Source organism: Sminthopsis crassicaudata, chromosome 1, assembly GCF_048593235.1.
Source record: "Sminthopsis crassicaudata isolate SCR6 chromosome 1, ASM4859323v1, whole genome shotgun sequence".
In the NCBI taxonomy this organism is placed as follows: domain Eukaryota; kingdom Metazoa; phylum Chordata; class Mammalia; order Dasyuromorphia; family Dasyuridae; genus Sminthopsis; species Sminthopsis crassicaudata.
This window is the reverse complement of record NC_133617.1, coordinates 667,635,980-667,653,856: the sequence shown is the minus strand read 5'-3', so window position 1 is coordinate 667,653,856 and position 17,877 is coordinate 667,635,980. Positions and strand designations below refer to the sequence as shown.

Genomic DNA, 17,877 nt, shown 5'->3' with positions numbered 1-17,877 from the left:
CCTTTTTTTGAAATTTTTCCTTTTGTTCTGTAAAATGTGGAATTCAAAATCCTATAAAATGTTGAAAATTGTCTTTACAGGTAATTTTTAAAATATGCACTATTTACATTTTTATAAAGTTCATGCACCATACAATCTGGAAGAATAATTTTAAAAATATTTTTAGTGACCTTTTCCCTGGTAGGTTATTTCTGAATATGTATTTTTTTCTTCTTGTAAACCAGGAAAACCCAGAGAAGAAAAAGATAGAAAGGATGGTAGATGCAGCTATTTAGTTATGATGCCAGTGGCAGAAAAAGGACAGATAATCAAGGACTGGGTACTTCTAATCTCTTAGTCAAAGGAGCCAGACAGATTTAGGAACCAGAAAAGTTCAGCAATTATTGAGCTTTAGAATTCAGTGAAAGTTTAGGAATTAGTGAAAGGTGAAAGCCTCAGTTCCTAACCTTGGTATGGTCTAGTCAAGAAGAAACCCAGGAACTCATGATTCCACTAAGTTAATGTGAGACAGAGGCTGATCTCACCATCTTTTCATCAGTGCTCACACAATGCTGACAAAGAGACATTAACATTGAGCCTAATGTCCTACCCTAGTTCACTGTCTCTCTCAAGACATGTGCAGCCAAGGCTTTCATGCTCCAGATTTAGCCAAGCAACACACCAACTCACTCCTTGATCTCACTGTAAGGTTCAATTAGATCCACTGTCTTCATCAGCTCTCTTAACACTTCATCAGCCTCTCAGTTTCCAAAGTGATGCAGAGCTGACATTTATAGTATATACATGTCTGGAGATGGTAGGGGGTTGGGTGGGGTTGATTTAAATGGTCTCTAAGTACTTTCAAACTCTAATGTTCCGTGATTCTTAGCTAGAAATGTCTAAACAATTATTAACACAAGTTCTGCTCTATTGAAAGACTTGTCAAAAGCTGTGACTACTGTGGGACATCTCCATAAATACTGGGAAGACACGACTGATGCTTGAAAATTTCTTGCCCACCTTTCACCATTGCAGGAGCAGTTCCAAAAAGTAATAAATGAGTGCAATTCCAAGGCAGGCATTTAGGAATACTAGGAAAGACGCAGGGGGCTGAGATGTGCAGCATGGGAATGGTTTGAAAACTAGCCTGAGGTCTATAATTTTGAAGGAAAGGCAATAAGTAGGTGCCTTTTCCTCGTGTGCTGCTAATAAACCTATTTCATGTTTAGTGCTTTGACAATCTGATGCCTATAAAGGATTAGGTATCCTTAGGGCTTAAGCCCTTCTCTTCCAAGGTGGAGGCAATAAAACAAAGACATGGTTATTATAGAGCGACACCCAAACTGAAACCAAATACATCTGTCAGTGGAGATCTTTTCTGGACTGATAGTAATTTCTCCTATAACATATCTAAGTCAGTATGTCTCACCCCAAAAGTAACCCAAGATAGTTCTGTGAAAACTCATTGAGACCTCCAGATTAACACTGTGTGTATGTGTGTGTGTATGTAGGTGTTTGTGTAGCCAATTTATGGGTATTCTAATTTATGGGTACTCTTAATATTCTCATCCAATTCTGTTATATAGGGTTATCCAGTAGAATCTTTGGGGCATTTGCTGAAAAGGAGGGAACAATTCAGAATTAGCTTCATCTAGTATTGTGTTTAAATGAGGACACTTTAACCAGTTTGGTACTTCTAAATAGGTTAAACATCCTCCTGGCAATCTGGTTGAGACCATTATAGTCACAGAGCAAGTCCTTCCCCAGTCCATCCCCCACAACACACACCATGTGCCAAGGGAAATTCCCTGACAATTCACCACTGAATGTTCCCCTATTACAAATTCAGGTTGCCAGAATTAGAATCAGTGTGCCTTTGGATTTGTTGATCAGGTTGTGGACCAGTTTTACCATTTCCCTCTGAAACTATCATATCTAGATTTTATGTGGGAGCAACTGAATTTTCTGGTTTCATGCATTTGCCCATTTTTAGTGTCTGCTTGGACCTCATATAGCTTTGAACCATTTTCTGTTACTTTTCTACTAATAAAGTACTGCAGAAGACCTGTAGCTTTAGAGCTACAAAGAGACCTCTAAAAGATCTAGTCCAATTCTGCTCCATTTTACAGTTTGAGAAATTGAGGCCCAGAAAGAGGAAAGGAGATGCACCCAAAATCACAAGGCTAGTAAAGAGCAGAGCCCCAGTGGAAGTCCATGCTCTTCTTTATAAAACTCCTTATTCCAAAGGTGTAGATCAGGCATAGTTTATATCAGGTAAAGGTGACATCTTGAAGGTATATTCTTCCAGGTATGCTCTGGCTTCTCCCCAACAGAAAGTCCATGGGTTCTCAACAAATTCTTCCTTCACTATCAAGACCATTCTTCCTCTAGTCTTCCAAAGGCAAGTCCATTTCTTCTCTGGACCTCAGACATTTCTTCTATAAAGTGAAGGGCTAGGGAACTAGACAGTCTCTATGGTTCCTTTCAGCTTGAAGTCCTCCCTTTCTAGCTCTCTGCAGTACCCCCAGTGGAGATCAGCTATTCTCATCAGCAGAGCGAGCTGGGGAGCTGCCAAAAACCATCACTGATTTCGGATTTCTATCCTCCAACTCAATAATATCAGTCTCCTGATAAAGCAGTGTAGGAGAAGAAATCTCTGTGGTGGGAAGGTCACCTTGTAAATGGATAGTTCTCAGTGTCAGAGGTTTTGAAGGGACAGAAGTTTTAGACCTAAGTATCCTGAAGACCCTCAAGAGATCTGAGATTAGATCCATTAGGTTGTGAATTCCTTGAAGGCAGGGACTATATTTGATTATTTATAGATCCAGAACATAGTAGACAATGTTTACAGATCGATGTTTACACAGGTTGCACCCACAGAGGCCGCTGCCTCTTTATCCAGTTCTCTTAGCACTATAGTCACCCTGAGCATTTCATTAACTCAACAGTGGTGTCCAGAGTAGAGATCACTGGGCATGGAGTCAGCAGAATGAAGTGTGGATTCTGGCTCTGCCATTTAGCCTGTCACTTTGACAAGCCACCTCCTTTCTCTGGGTCTGTAAAATGTGGGGCTTCTAAAATTCCTTCTATCTTCCATGTGCTATATTCTCAAAGGGACCTTAGGAACTCTTAAGTCTTACAAAATGGTGACTATGGGGAACTAAAGATCCTTCACCTACAGTTCAATTTAATAAACATTAAAAGCCTGTTATGGTCAGGGACACATGGAACCCTGACAAGTAGTACAAGTATAGAAAAAAAAAAAAGACACAGTTCCTGCTTTCAAGAAATTTACATTTTACTGATATGGGAAAATGCAATACATATGCAAAAAATGCTATAAAATAGAAAGTGATAATAGCAGAGGAGTGAGTGGGGCAGACTTCTCGGGGAAATCTGAAGAGATCATTCCCAGCTTTGGTAGTGGTGGTAGTCGTGGGGGGGGTGAAGTGGGAATCCAAATCAGATCAGGGGAGACTTCATAGCTGTGACATTCAAGATGTTCCTTAAGAGAAAGACTTCAATAGGTAGCAATGAGGAGGAAGTGACTTCTAGGACTGAAGACATGGACGTAGGAGAGGGCAAGATGAGAGTAGGGAATAACTAGCAGTCCAATCTGAGCAGGTAGTATATGGAGAGAATGACTGAAGCCAGCCTGGAGAGGAAGCTAGGGGGTCATGTCAGAAAAGGTCTCCAAGCACCCACTGAGAAGCTTCATTGCCTGAGGACCTTGGGGAGCCACAGAAATTTTGGGCAGGAGAATAATGCTTAAGAAGATATCTATTGTGGCAACCTCAACCTAGAACTTGTTTGGGAGTTATATACATACATAGTGCAGATTTCATGTTCCACTGATGCTTTGGTGAATCATTACTCTGTGCTCATTGACACTGCACCACTTTTCCAGAGGCTTACATGGTGCTCCTAAGACTTATCTCTAGGCACTAAGAAATGAAACCCATTTGGAAGGGTGGGCCTGAGCCGAATTCATGGATTTTCATTTGAGGCTGTTTGGAGTTAGTCAAAATAAGTAAATGCACTACAAAAGGGAGGCAGGATAGTAGAAAACAGGACTGTGAACTGAATAAAAAAATGCCAGAATATTCTTATTATTCTTCCCATACCCCTGTCCAAAGGCTTTCTGTGTGTCCCTATCGTCCATAGGCAAACTAGGAACCCTTTTGCCTGATGTCCAAGGTCTTCATGATGATTCCACTTACCTTTCCAGCATTACTTTAGGTTGCAAGCCCACACACTCTCAATACTCTAGCCAAATTGGACTATTGGACTCCTAAGTTGCTTCCTGGTGCCATCTTGCCTTCTCTTACCTTTGCTGTCTCCATTCCTGGAATGGATTCTCTCCTCATCTTTGTTGAAATCCTTTTCTTTCTTCTACTCCTTCCCTCTCCCCAATATGCTATTCAAGTTAAAAAGCCCTCTGACCCCCCATCTCCGATTTCCTTAGTATGCTCCTTATGGATTCTTTGCCCCTCAACATTTCTCCTAATACCACATTTGTGTGCACGATGTATGCCATCTGTTAGGCTAAGCTACATGAAGTCAAGGGGCTATACTGTTTTTCATCTCTGTATCCTTACTCTTAAGCACAGGGCCCTGTATATAGTAAGTACTCAATGAATGCTTGTTGAATTTAATTGAAATGAAATGAATTCTAATTAGTCATGTATCTTCAGACAAAGAGGAGTATCTTTTCCTGATGGTCTTAAAATGGGCCTCAAATGAGATGATGGAAGTAAAGGCACTTTGTGAACAAGGCAGCCTGGTGGGGTGAATCAGCTGGGATTCAGAATATCTGGGTTCAAATTTATCACTTACTGCTTCTATGTCCCTGGGGGGGGTAAGTGCCTTTCCCTCCCAAGGGTTCACTTTCTTCTTTTGTCACTGGAGATTGGATTCTATTATCGCTAAGGTCACTTTGCACTTTAAAATCCTATGATCTCAGCAACCTATGCAAGTTGCTGTTATTGTGGTCCCTTGGATAAGATGTTAAATTTTACGCCTTCTAGAGCTGTATGAAATAAATGCTTCATGAGCTTTTTCCATACTAAGATGAGATTCCAAAATCACTTGTGCTGTCAGTGTCGAATCCCAAGGACTTAGCCCTTAACTCACTTTACCTTGGACTTACTCATTTTGAATGGAGCCATCAGAAAGAGAGGGGATAGGGACTGGAGCCCAATTCCCATCCCTGATCTTGTCCTCCTCCAATTGCAATTCTCTAAGTGATGCAAACCCACATGCAAAGCCTGAGGCTATGGGATTCTAGGACCACAAGATCCTGGCCTGGCCTGGCTGCTTGGAGGCTGGAAGCCTGCCTCCTTCAGCTCTGCCTCCCCACCAGGATCCTGCCTGGAGGAGTGGCTATTAATTTTTTTCCATTTGTTGTTGCCGTAGGGCCTGTAGGAAGATCTGCTTCACTTGGCTCATGGTCTCATGGTACAGCCTATAGTCTTCCTCCTTCACCTTCAGGATGTTGCTCATGGCGGTTTTCAAGGCTTCATTCTCTTCAGCTTGGATCAAAAGTCTAAATAGACACAAATGCAAAGCAAAGCTCAGCTTTTCAAATAACTCACGTTGATTGGGAAAAGGTCAGGCTGGGAAGTAGGAAAGTTCAGCTCAGACACTTGCTTGGGGGAGATAGTGAAAGTGATGAGGCGGTAGCCCCTTTAAGATTTCCTTTCTGATTTCCCAACCCCCATGGCTGACCTTGGATTCACAAATCCTGGTCAAAAAGCACCATTTTGAATATCCAGGTCCAGTCCACACTGGATATGAGCTGGGTTTTCAGCACCCACTATCTGCTCAGGTTTCCCCAACCCCCAACAATCAGTTTCTTCCTTATCTGAAAAGCCCACCAAGAACTTGGCACTGTCCATAGGCCCCTTCAAGCAAATAAAAGAGCCAAGCTGGAATCATCTCTTGGCAGAGAGTTGAAACATGCAAGCACCATGCTTTGCATCACAGACTCTCTGTCCGCCACTTTTGGTGTATTTCTTCCTCTATCTAATACCTTTTATTAACCAGACTTTAACCTTACTTCCAAACTCTACAATAAACCTTTTTTATCAGTGTAGGTTTTCGGGCCTGTAAATTCATTTACAGGGGACTCTGTGCCACCACTAGAACTCATTTAACTTTGTATCTTTGTGCCAAATCCAAAGGGGTTGCAGGGGAGCTCCATTTGACTCCCTGTACCCCAAACCTGCCACTAGACCTCAATTAATCCTAATTTTATTTAGGTATCCCTTATCTAGACCTTTTAGTTATACCTCATCAAAAGGATGCAATGTAGAAAAAGGATTAGATTTGTTCAGTGTGATCCAAGAGGGAAACTTTGGTGGAATTGGAGTGAAGGAGAGAAATTACAGAGAGGGAGATGTAGGCTTGGAGAAAGGACAATCTTGCTAACCATTAGATCTCTCCAAAAGTGGAATGGGCTGCCTTGGGAAGAATAGTGTTCTCTATCACTAGAGACCTTTGAGCAAGGCCAGATGATCACTTTGGGGGAATCTCATAGAGAATATCCTTGTTCAGATGGCCTCTAAGACCCTCTTTTGTCTCTGCAATGCTGGGATTCTGTGTTTGGATCCTGTGTCATGATCCAAATACCACTGTATGCCTGGAGACAATTGCTGGAATTAAAAACATGGCACCTGTTGGCTGGTCTTCCTGGGTTCATTCAAATCCCAATAAATTAGTCCTTGAAAAATAGACATGACTAGATACAGTAAAAAACAAATTAATAAAAGGGAAAGAAGCCAACACAATAGATTACCTAGAGGTCAACTCTTCCACCTGCGACTCCAGTGGCACTTCTGAGAGTTGGCTCAAGGACATGTCCCTCCTCTCACTCACATTTAGGTTATGTCTTGCATTGTTAGCAGATAGTCCTGTGTAATTGCATGAAAAGTAAATTCAGTAAACCTCTCCTCCCACAAAGGCTGATTCTTACTTTTATCTTTTTCAGAAAGCTTTATTGATGATCACCTTTTTCTCTCTGGGTCAACTGTAGAATTCCTTCCTAATCTTTTAATTCCTACTTAAATATCACTTCCTCCAAGAAGTCTTCCCTAATCATCCCCGATGATTCAGAGGAGCTGTGAGCAATTTTAAAAACAATATTCGATATATATGACTCATTTGTATTATTGTATATGTATTTGTAGAAGCCTCTGCTGATCTTTTCTACTGATAAAAGGGATTAGGAGCAAAAAAATGTTTAGAGCCAAACTTACTGTATATCCTAATAATATTTCATATTCAGTAATATACTATATATTAAAAAAAAACACTGGCGTTGATTTCAGAAAACTTTTATCATAGATTTAGGCAAGTCAGTTATATTCCAAAAGCCTCAGTTTATTGCTTTGTAAAACAGGGAAGATAATACTCAAAGCAGTAAATAGAACATTCTGCACCTACAATATATACAGAGCAAGTGGAACTGTAGGAAGACAAATGCAGGTGACATGGATAGGGATGCAGACAGATACCATTCCATGGTTGCAGACAGAAATCTTGGGACACAACAAAGTTGCTGAAGACCCTACTCACCTGGATCCCCCAAAGTTATCCCTCCCTTATTCCACTAGAAGGCAAACCATCAGATAGCTTCTTATTTTAACTACTTTTTCTTATTAGATGCTGAAAGTCAGTTCCTCATATGCCATCTGAGAAGCTTGATGACCTTGGGGCTGGGCTGGGCTGAGAACAGTAATACTTCCAGCAAGTAGAGGGATGTTCTGGGGAAATGGTTTGGAAGGAGGTTTGAAGCCTCCTTTCTCCAATTTTAGGAATGAATCATATAAAGCTATATTAAAGTCTATCTCCATTTGTAGAACATGAACCAGCCTGAGAGGTGATAGTGACAGAGAAAGGCAATTCTACCTTGAATACCATTCAGTGACCCCAATAGTATCCACTAACAGGGTCACTGCAAACATCAAAGTAGAAAAGAACTGGACCTCACTGTCCAGGAAATCTGGACCTCTTGAGTTACTTGGATAGGACATATGGAAGGTGAATGGGAAATATCTGCAGAGTAGTTCTACAAAGTTCTTATCTCCTAGGAGAATATAATAGGTATGACAGGTTCTGGATTTATGTTTTAAGTACCTGTTAAAGTACAATATAAAGTAAAATATCAGTATTTTTCATTTTAAGCATCTCTTGTAGTGGAGGAAATAATTTGTATCCAAAATCTGATATATTTATTTATTTAATGTACTTATTAAGGACTTTTTCCTCAATGGGCCCCATTAAATTACTTTTAAGGAGATTATAGACATGAGCCAGAGTGCTACTCTAGGGTACAGAGTTGGAGAAAAATTCAATTCTCTTCTTTGAGATCACTTTGTTTCTACAACAAATCTGGGCTCCCTGTGATTTCAGAATAGGAGCTCTCCTTCTGGACCTCTGGAAACATCACAAATGTCAGCCATTTTTAGCATACTCAAAACCCTAAACACAGAAGAATGTTTAAACACAGAAGAATGTTTTTCCTTTGTATAGGATTTGGAGTATAATAAATATATCCATATATATTTTTGACCTATCTCATCTACTTACCTACCTATGTATCTATTTATATAGCAATGCCTGCCTATCGTTATGTATCTATGTATGTATGTATCTATTTATGCATGTATCTACTTGTAGTCTATGTATCTATTTATATATGTATCTGAAGTATGTAACTGATCCAAACAGTCACGCCTTTGTTTATAAACAGGGAAGGAAATATCTAGCAATAAAACCACACTATTCAAGTTAAAGCTCTTTCCTTCCTCAGACATCACAAGCATTTGACCCCTCTTTTATGAACTTAGCACGAATTACTGTGCATCAGAGCCTTCTGGATCAGCATCTTATCCCTTTAATAGACTGAATTTCCAAGAGGGCAGGGACCTTTGTAGCAGAACTGAATAAATGCTTGTTGAATTTTTTGAATCAAAACATTGTAGGTAGTAAGAGGGCAAGGGAATCAGCTCTGGATGGCTCAGGGAGAATCAACTACCTCACAGGGAGAGGTCAAGGAAGACTGAGATTTAGAGCTGGAAGGAACCTTAGGACATGTAAAACAAAGACCTGGAAGGTAACTTTGATAGTTTACATGTGGGAGCACCGAAGTCAGGGAAGGGAAATGACCTCTGCAATGTCACATCTTTTCCAACGTCTCTAAACTCTGCCTTCATGAAACTCAGAGCAAGATGGAGGATTACTGCTAAGGCTTACTGTCCTGGCTCCCCCAACCCATGTCCCTTTTTGGCTCAGAGAAATCACATTCCCTGATACACTTGTGCCCAAAGTTGGAAAGGTATGTGGGGGGAAGGGATCAGGGAGAGAGCCAGAAAACAATATGAGCCACTTGTGTTCTCCTCTCTCTCTGCCCCACCCTTTCCTCCTGCTGAGACAGCTTTCCACCAAATCCTCCCAGCCTCCCAACCTACGGAGCTCTGCAACCTGACAATCTGCCACCCTTAAAGTCACCAAACCTATGTCAATTCAATTCAGTTCAGCTTAATTCGGGGCAATCTAACACTCATTAAGTTTCTACTTTGTGTGAAGGCCCCGAGCTCAGTTCTGGGGATACATAAAAGAAAATGGCATTGTCCCTGCTCTGGTATTAATGTTAAAGTGTTATAAAAAGGTAGGCATAGCTGTGATTGCAACAGTATAGGCAGAGTCGCTCTACTGGGACAAATCGTAACACTCATCTTGTGTGACTTTCATGTAGGGGCCCAAACATATGAGGAGCCTCCCTTAGATCTCTCATTATTCTAGCTACCTGACTAGCCCGCCTCCATTACTAATCAAACATTTCCCAGTGAACTCCCTCATTGTTCCTGTGCAATTAATTCTTCATTGGTTATATATGATCCAGTCTTCTCACATCTCCTTCCCCCAATTGTTTTGTTTGAAGAGTGTCTTTATGGTGGTATTTTGTTCTGAACAAATTTTTGGTAGTAAAAAAAAAAAAAAAGCAATTAACACTCTAGCACCTTGTATTCTGTGAGCATCTTCACCAGATCAGTGACAGCATACACATGGTCTGCTAGAAATTATTGCTTGTGGAAACCTCCCTTGTCCCCCCTCTCATGCCTTCACTATGGATATCCAGAGATAGGTGTAGATTATTCTCAGGATTTTCTAGAAATGGAAAGCAGGTACATAGGCCAATAGTCAATGATATTTTCTCATTTGCTTTCAAGGAATAATAAGATCTGTGATTTAAAAAATAATTTCCTTTTAAAAATATCTCAAGAATTGGTACCTCAACCATCTCAAGAGTTTGTAGGCTCTAGTACAAATCTGCTATATGTATAGTAGGTCCATTATTATAAAGATAACATGCTATTTGGAGATAAAAGGGATGGAGAACCAGAATAAATGTCAGAGAGGCATAGATAGGTAGGAGGAGGGTCTAGGATGGAGCAATATTATAAAAACCATTGGAAGAGAGAGTATCCATGAATGTGTGTGTAGGGGAGTATGGTGGATGGGGAGGTGGGGTGTCCACAGTGTTAGATATAGAAAATTAAGGAGGATGACTACTGATAAAGGGTCATGAACTTGGGAATCAAGATGTACCTATTTGGTGTGTCAAGGTGACTAGGGAAGATTATTTCAGGAGAGATGGATTTAGAAGTGGGACTTCAAGGCACTGAGCAATAAATGAGTGGGTGGGCAAGTAGGGGTGATAAGTATAGAACTTAGGCAATAAACAGGAGGCTAGAAGCAGACTTTTTTGGGACAAGAAAGAGAACTGATTTAAGACACAAGTCTTTTGTCTTTTCACATCTCCTCAGAGTGGCTGTGGCCAATGTTGAAAACCACATTCATATATATAAACAAAATACCACTCAAGCTGCAAACATCTCACAGGAGTACTAGACTATCCCCAGAATGTCTCTGCTGAGATTATATAAATAAATAAATATATATATATATAAAATATTATTTTTCAGAAAGAATAAAGGAGGAGAAGGCCGGGTAGGTGGTACAGTTGGATAGATCACAGCTCTGGAGCCAGGAAGACCTGAGTTCAAATCCAACCTCTGGCATTTAACACTTATCAGCTATGTGACCCTTGCCAAAACAACAACAACAAACTAATCCAAGAATAAAGAGGGGAAAGGAGAACGAAGAAGATGGTTGAACACAGAGAAGCTATGTGGGCTCTTTGGCCCCTTGAGAACCAGCCAGAACATCTACTGCTGCCCCCAAGTCAAAGAGTAGCTTCATTTATGCAGGAGGAAGGGTGATCATTTCCCCCCCCCACTTTGCATATATATTGCAGGGCAGAGTTTTCGGGGCCTCACCATTTGCTAGATCTACAAAAATTCTATCCCCAGTCATCTGCCAGGACGCTCAGCATGGGGCAGGATGAAAACATTAGCATTCAAGCATGGGTAGCAATTAGAGCCTCTCTGCTGTCAGCTTCCCATTTTAGCAAGTCTGAAAAGAGCAGGAGGCTTTTATACGTGTTTCGCTGGATTACCAGACCTGGACTGGCCAGTGCCTTCACCCTCCCAGGCCAATCTGATAAGTAAAATTAAGCACTTGCTGTATTCAAGTCCCTGGGCTGGGCACAGGGGCACAAAGATGGAAACCAAGCAGTCCTTGCCTCCAGGGGTTCCACTCCAGCCTTCCACCTACTTGGCTCTTTTGGACTATTCTAGGAATAGTGGGAACAACTGGTTCAGGTTGATTCTCCTGATATTCATTGAGAGAGGTCTGGATTACTGATTTGGAAGGCAAATTGGAATCAGGAGATCTGAGTTCCATTCCCAGTGCCAACATTCACTGTGGGATCTTGGAAGACTCACTCCATCTCTCTGAGATTCAGTTTTCTTATCTATAAAGTAGGAATAATATTCCATGAATTGTAACTATTGTGGCTTTGGTGAAGAAAGCATTTTGGGGCTCAAAAATCATAGGATCACACTACCTCTGTGACCTTAGGCAAATCACATAGACCTCAATTTCTCTATTGGTAAAATGAGAGGGTTGGGCTCAAGAACCTTTGAGGTCCCTTCCAGTTATAAATGTACAATCCATTAATGAGCACATGAAGCCAGAGCCCTGGGATTGGCAGCACTCCACCTCCCGATAAAGGTCGTCTTGCTTCTAGCCCAGCTTCCAGAACCATCATTCAGGGAAGCAACCATTATGGAGATGAGAACGACCACTTCTGCAGGTGTTATAGCCCCCATCTCCTTGGCAGCTAGAATGATGGAAGACCCAAGAAAATACTTGTCATTAAATTCCATTGTCAGATGGTTCCATATCAAAAAGGGACTTGATTTTATGAGTGGAAATGGCATTAAAGATGCGTTACCATTGGCTTTGTCACTGTCCATTGAGGAACCTTGGGCCTTTACTTCTGATTTTGTAAACTGTGAGCTTCATGAGGGCTGGCACCACCTTGCGTTGCTACTCTTAGTTAGCACAGAACTTGCCACAGAGCAAGCACTTCATCAGACTTTTTCATTCATCCTATCATCCTCAAATACCTGGTGATCCTGATGCCCCACTAACTGGATCTACTATCTCAGAGCAAAATTTTTGGACCATCTGAGCCTCAGGGCCCTCATCTGTCAAACAACAAGCTATTGCCTTCTGGAAAAATAAATCGCTGGGGCTAAGAAATGGTTTAAATGGTGACAAGCATAGGCTAGAATTCTGGCACCCATAAGAAGCAAACACTCTTCCCAGAAGCTTGAAGTCCGGGCTCTGATGCAAGACAGCAAGTGGATCCCCTCAATAGAAACATTCTCTCAGCTTGAGCCCCTACCTTGGCCACTCTGTTGCTCAGGCAGGAAATTAAGCCCTGGGACACAGGTAGAATGAAATACTAAAAACATCATGGGGCAAGGGAAGTGATGATAAAAGTGGAAGAAACAGGTAAAAGACAAGACTATGCTAATAGGAAGATAACAATGGAGAAAGTCTGATGTGTGGGAACTGACACAGAAGCTGGAAAGGACCTACCTGAGCTCTCCTGCACGGCATCCCTGGTAATGAAACCAGTGATGAGGGAGATCCACAAACTTCGGACATGGCCCATTTTTTTTTGTCTCATCCCCCACTCTTATCCATCACCCTTTTGGCCACCAAAAAGATTTTCCTGAGGTAATAAATAGTCTGACTGCATCATACACCACACCACACCACATACACCTCCCGTCCTCAATAAACTCCAATGGTTCCCTATCACCTGTAGGACCAAATATAAAAATCCTGTTTGGTGTTCAAAGTCCTCCCTCACCTAGACCCTCCCCCCGACCTTTCTAATCTTCCTAGACTTTACCATCACTTTGAGGCAAACAGTTTATGTAACTTGCTCAAAGCTACTAAGTTATTGTTCAGTTGTTGTGATTTCAGTTATGTCCCACTCTTTGCGACCCTATTGGAGGTTTTCCTGGCAAAGACACTCCAGCTCATTTACAGGTGAGGGAACTGGGGCAAAGAGTGTGAACTAGTAAATGTCTAAGGCCAGCTTTGAACTCCAGTCCTGGTTCAGTGCTTTCTAAGAAAAATAAATTGTTATCAGTAAGACAGCTAATGAGTGTTAGAACTGAACGTCTCTTAACTCAAACCCAATATTCTCTTCATAATTCTAAAGGTGAATTGAAAAGGAGAGCACATAACAGTCCAAGAGAGATCAAAGGAAGAGGAAACTTAAATTTGCAGATGAAAAATTGGGCTGAGGAGCAGAAGAACCTCCCCTTTCAGCTCTAGCAACCCATAATATGTGTGTGTGTGTGTGTGTGCGCGCACGGGTGTGTTTAATAGGTAGAGCTGATCAATCTTATGGCAATATATAGACTTGTCACTGATGAGAGTGATAACTCATTGACAGAATTGTAATGATGATGAGTCCACTGAAGCAATCTTGCATTAATTCTTGTTTGGGAACTTGGAACAATCACAATGAGGGTAAGGAAGCATTTACTTTATAAATCACCTGGAAAGCCCTATCTTTGTATAACTACTCCTTCAATCAAGTCTTCCACTGCCTTCCATTCCTGGACCATAATCAATAATTAATTAATTATAATAAACTAAAAATAAATAAAAAAATAATACATATTGACTGATTGACTTGTTGAAAGAATGTTTTGCCATGGCCAAAAAAGTTACTAAACCAGTGGCTAACCTTCTTTTGAAAAGTCTATTCATACTTAGGCAGGCTGGCACTCAAGTAAAAGATTCCATCAGCAGGTCTGTATCCCCAAGTTTTTCTTGCTTGGAAGTAACTGTCAGAACTGAAAGAGCTTTCTTGACTTCTGGGTGTCTCCTTGACATAATGACTCACTGGAGAAGGACTTGAATGATGATCAGATGGGCATAATAATAAATGCAGAACAACCTCAGAGCTTGTTACTTATTGCACAGAGTTGGCCATTCCCACCTCCACCCCCAAACAAATGACTTTAAAACTGAAAGGTTAATCCAATAAATGGGGGACTAGTTATGTTCTCTACTAATATTTCAGTAATTCTGAAATATAAATTATGTCCCAGATAGGAAGGATTGCTTTAAGCTCAATAGTTGAAATAGGAGAATGCAATTAAGAGAAGAAAGGTATTGTCATAGAGCAAAAAGAGAAGTGAACCACTCATAGGGAAAAGTGGGCTGCAACAAATCCTCTGCCTTCTCCCCAACCTACTAGAGCAGGAATTCTTCACTTTTGTGCATGTGTCTCAGATACCTTGGGCAGTCTGAGGAAGCCTATGGAACCCTTCTTAGAATAAAGCATATTATTATTTTTTAAACTCAATATTGAAGAAAATACTAAATTTAAGTTAGAGCTGGGCTCCACAGAAGCCTGAGATGTCCATGGATTGATTTGAGAGGGCTGTGATTTTTTAAAAAATACATTGATGGCTTTATTTCAATTTAATTGGTCTCTTTTATAATGCTATTTATTTTGCCTTATGCATTTAAAAATATGATTCTGAAAAGATCATGTATTTTTCACCAGACTACCAGAGGGGTTATAGGTAATATGCGCATGCATGAATACATACATGCACACACACAACTCCTAAGTTAGAGGTTAATAAAAATAAAGATGTAATTTTTATTCCACCCAAGTTCATGGAGTCTCTAAAATTTCTCCATGGATCCCTGGTGCTGGGCGGTCTCTAAAGTCTCTCTCAGTTCTAATATTCTAGGTTCTGGATTCTAAGGTCCCTTCCAGCTTATCTGGGTCTAAAAGACTTATTAGGAGAAAAACAAAAACTCTTCTGGTGATTTATTAGCAAATCAATATTTTATCCTGAGTTACACCCTCTGTTTTAGGGCTTTATTAATTCATTAAATTAAACATTAAATGAGAAGCTCTTTCCAGGGATGTGAATAGTTTCATAGCATTAGACATTTTTAGGATTATAGTCCAGAAGCCATAAAAGAGTCTGATCAAGGGAATAAAATGTTAACATTCTGCAGTGAATTCTTTTTTTAACCGTGTTAGTGAAGCTTTCATATTTATAGCAGCAGATTATCATATTTCAGTGGTAATAAATTACAGGGGGTCTAATTACTTCATCACCAGCAATAGCTTTTCATGGATGCTGACAGACCTTAAAATGTGATGTACCTTCTAATTCCACTCTCAATTTCACCTTCAGCTAGGTGAAATTTCAAACAGATAACAGGGAGTGAGCAGGATCTTAAGGAGTTCCATAAACTAGTTCTGAGTCCTTGACTTGGCAACATGGTATAGAAAGGACACTGGATTGGAAGGCAAAGCTAGTGGGATTTGAATCCCTGCGGTGCTTTTCATTTCTAATACAATTTTGACCAAATCTCTGAAACTCTATGAACCTCAGCTTCCTCCCCTATAAAATGAAGAGCTCTTCAGATATAATATCTCAGGGGTCTCTTCCAGATCTAAATCTCATGGTTTATGATACAAGTGTTTACCAGGCCTCCTGGTTCAGCAGCACCAAGTGAGAAGGGGCTCTAACAGGAGGAGGAGGAAACTTGTTACCAGTTCTCATTCCTACATTTTATTGTTTCTGGGTATTATACTCTCACTGCTACCCCACCTTTCATACAAGAAAGGAAGCATGATATACTGGAAATCCCTTCCTATCAACTCGTTCCATTGCAGATGATCATGCTCTAAAAATCCCTCATCTAACCCTACCACTCTTTAATTTGCCACACTATATTTCTTTACCTTTTTATAACAAAAATCTCTTTTAAAAAAGCAATTTATACTCATTACTTTGACTTCCTAATCTTTTACTTCTAAATCTTGTTTCCAAGACAACAGGATGGTGACCAAAAAGCTTAACTGCTAAAACCCAGTAACCTTTTCTGAATCTTCATCATATTGGCTTTCTCTGTAAGTTTTGGCCCTAGTAGAGCCAAAGCTGGAAATTACCTGGGCCTCTCTCCACCCCTTTTATACACGAGGAAAATGTGGTCCAGACAAAAGGTCCAATGACTTGACCAAGAGTCATATCACTAGTTGTGGTAAGAACCAGGATTCAAAGGTAGGTCCCTCAGTTCCATACATAATGTGGTATCATTAGACCCTGGAGTACCTGGACCACAGAAGGGAGCACCCAACTGGGGTGAGTCACAGAAGGACTCCACATCCTGCCTGTATCCCTGGGCCTCTTACAGTATTTCTAAATCTAGTAAAAAAAAAAGGTTGACAACATGTCTTTGCAATGTCTTCTCTTTGCTAACAAAGATATTGCTTTCATGACAGAAGATGTCAGGGAGAAGGGAACTCAAGAGAACATCTAGTCCAATTCTGTATCTGAACAGGTGCTTCCTCTATGACATTTCTGAGAAGGGGTCTTGTAGCCTCTGCTGGGAGACCCCGAGATTAGAGGAGGACTCCCCTGTTACAGGATCTTGGCTAAGTCATTTTTCTTTTGCTTCCTCATCAGCTAAATAGGGAAAACAATACTTGCTTTACCTACCTCTCAGGACTGTTATGAGGAAATATCTTAAAAAATTCTAGGGAAAGAAATGCAAGTTGTTATTTTTATTATTTCTAGAGATAATCCCAGTTGTTTCAACTGTGATAACCAACCAAACAAACAAAAACACCTTATTGAAAGAAATTAATTTTTTAAGATTGCCATTTAATAATTATATTGCCATTTAAGAGATTATGATGCTATCATACAATGAGCTGGGTAGAACCTCAGAGACCATCTCCTACTGCTCATACTTGAATTGGAACTGCCTTGAAAATATCCTAAACAAATGGTCATTACACCTGGGCTTGAGGACTCCCTATAATAGGGATTCCATGATCTCCTGAAGCCAACCATCCTGCCTTGACTCTTGTTTCTATTTCTTCCTAGGGGATTCATACATAGGAAACTTTACAAAACCACTAGTAATAAGCTCCTCCCAATAGACTATCTCTGGCTATGTGACTTCCTGGCTACTGATTCATGCTTTTTACCTGATTTGGTCCTTGTTGTTGCCTTCTGGGAAGTGCTGGGCTTGCCTGTGTCCATTTTGGTTTTTTCCAGCTGCTGCTCCAAAACTACACATCTGTGCCGCTCCTCCTGGAGTTTCCTGTCAGTCTCCAGAAGTTTGTTGTTCCCTTCATCAACCCTGGCATACAAAAAAAAAGTGATCTGATTAACTTTCTCAACCTTCACTTAGAGAATGTCCTCTTTCAGTTGTGACTACAGCTTCTCTTAAGACATTTCCTTCTCTGAGGTTTCATCACCAGAATAGTTTATGTGCTGGTTAACCATGCTTGAGTTCTGAAACAACTTTCATAAAGAGCTTCAAATCTAGAGCCAAGGATTTTGGAGACCATCGGGTTCAGCAGCCTCATTTTATAGAAGAGGAAACTAAGGAGCAATGGAGGGCAAGTAACAGACTTGG

At 40.6% G+C, this 17,877-nt stretch overlaps 1 protein-coding gene across 4 annotated transcripts in view; it reads right to left on the bottom strand.

Moving 5' to 3' along the window:
* Window positions 1-3,051: 3,051 nt before the first annotated feature.
* CCDC13 (coiled-coil domain containing 13) overlaps window positions 3,052-17,877 on the bottom strand; it is a 114,385-nt gene continuing 99,559 nt past the window's right edge. For 2 of the 4 annotated variants that reach the window (XM_074283175.1, XM_074283177.1), the window contains exons 14-16: window positions 17,444-17,598; window positions 6,776-6,890; window positions 3,054-5,524 (exon numbers count right to left, since the gene is read on the bottom strand). In XM_074283175.1, coding sequence (XP_074139276.1) covers window positions 5,365-5,524; window positions 6,776-6,890; window positions 17,444-17,598 — 430 coding nt within the window. In that variant the 3' untranslated portion in view covers window positions 3,054-5,364. Of the gene's footprint in view, window positions 5,525-6,775; window positions 6,891-17,443; window positions 17,599-17,877 lie in introns of all 4 variants that reach the window. The other 2 variants (XM_074283178.1, XM_074283176.1) reach the window with 2 other exon arrangements.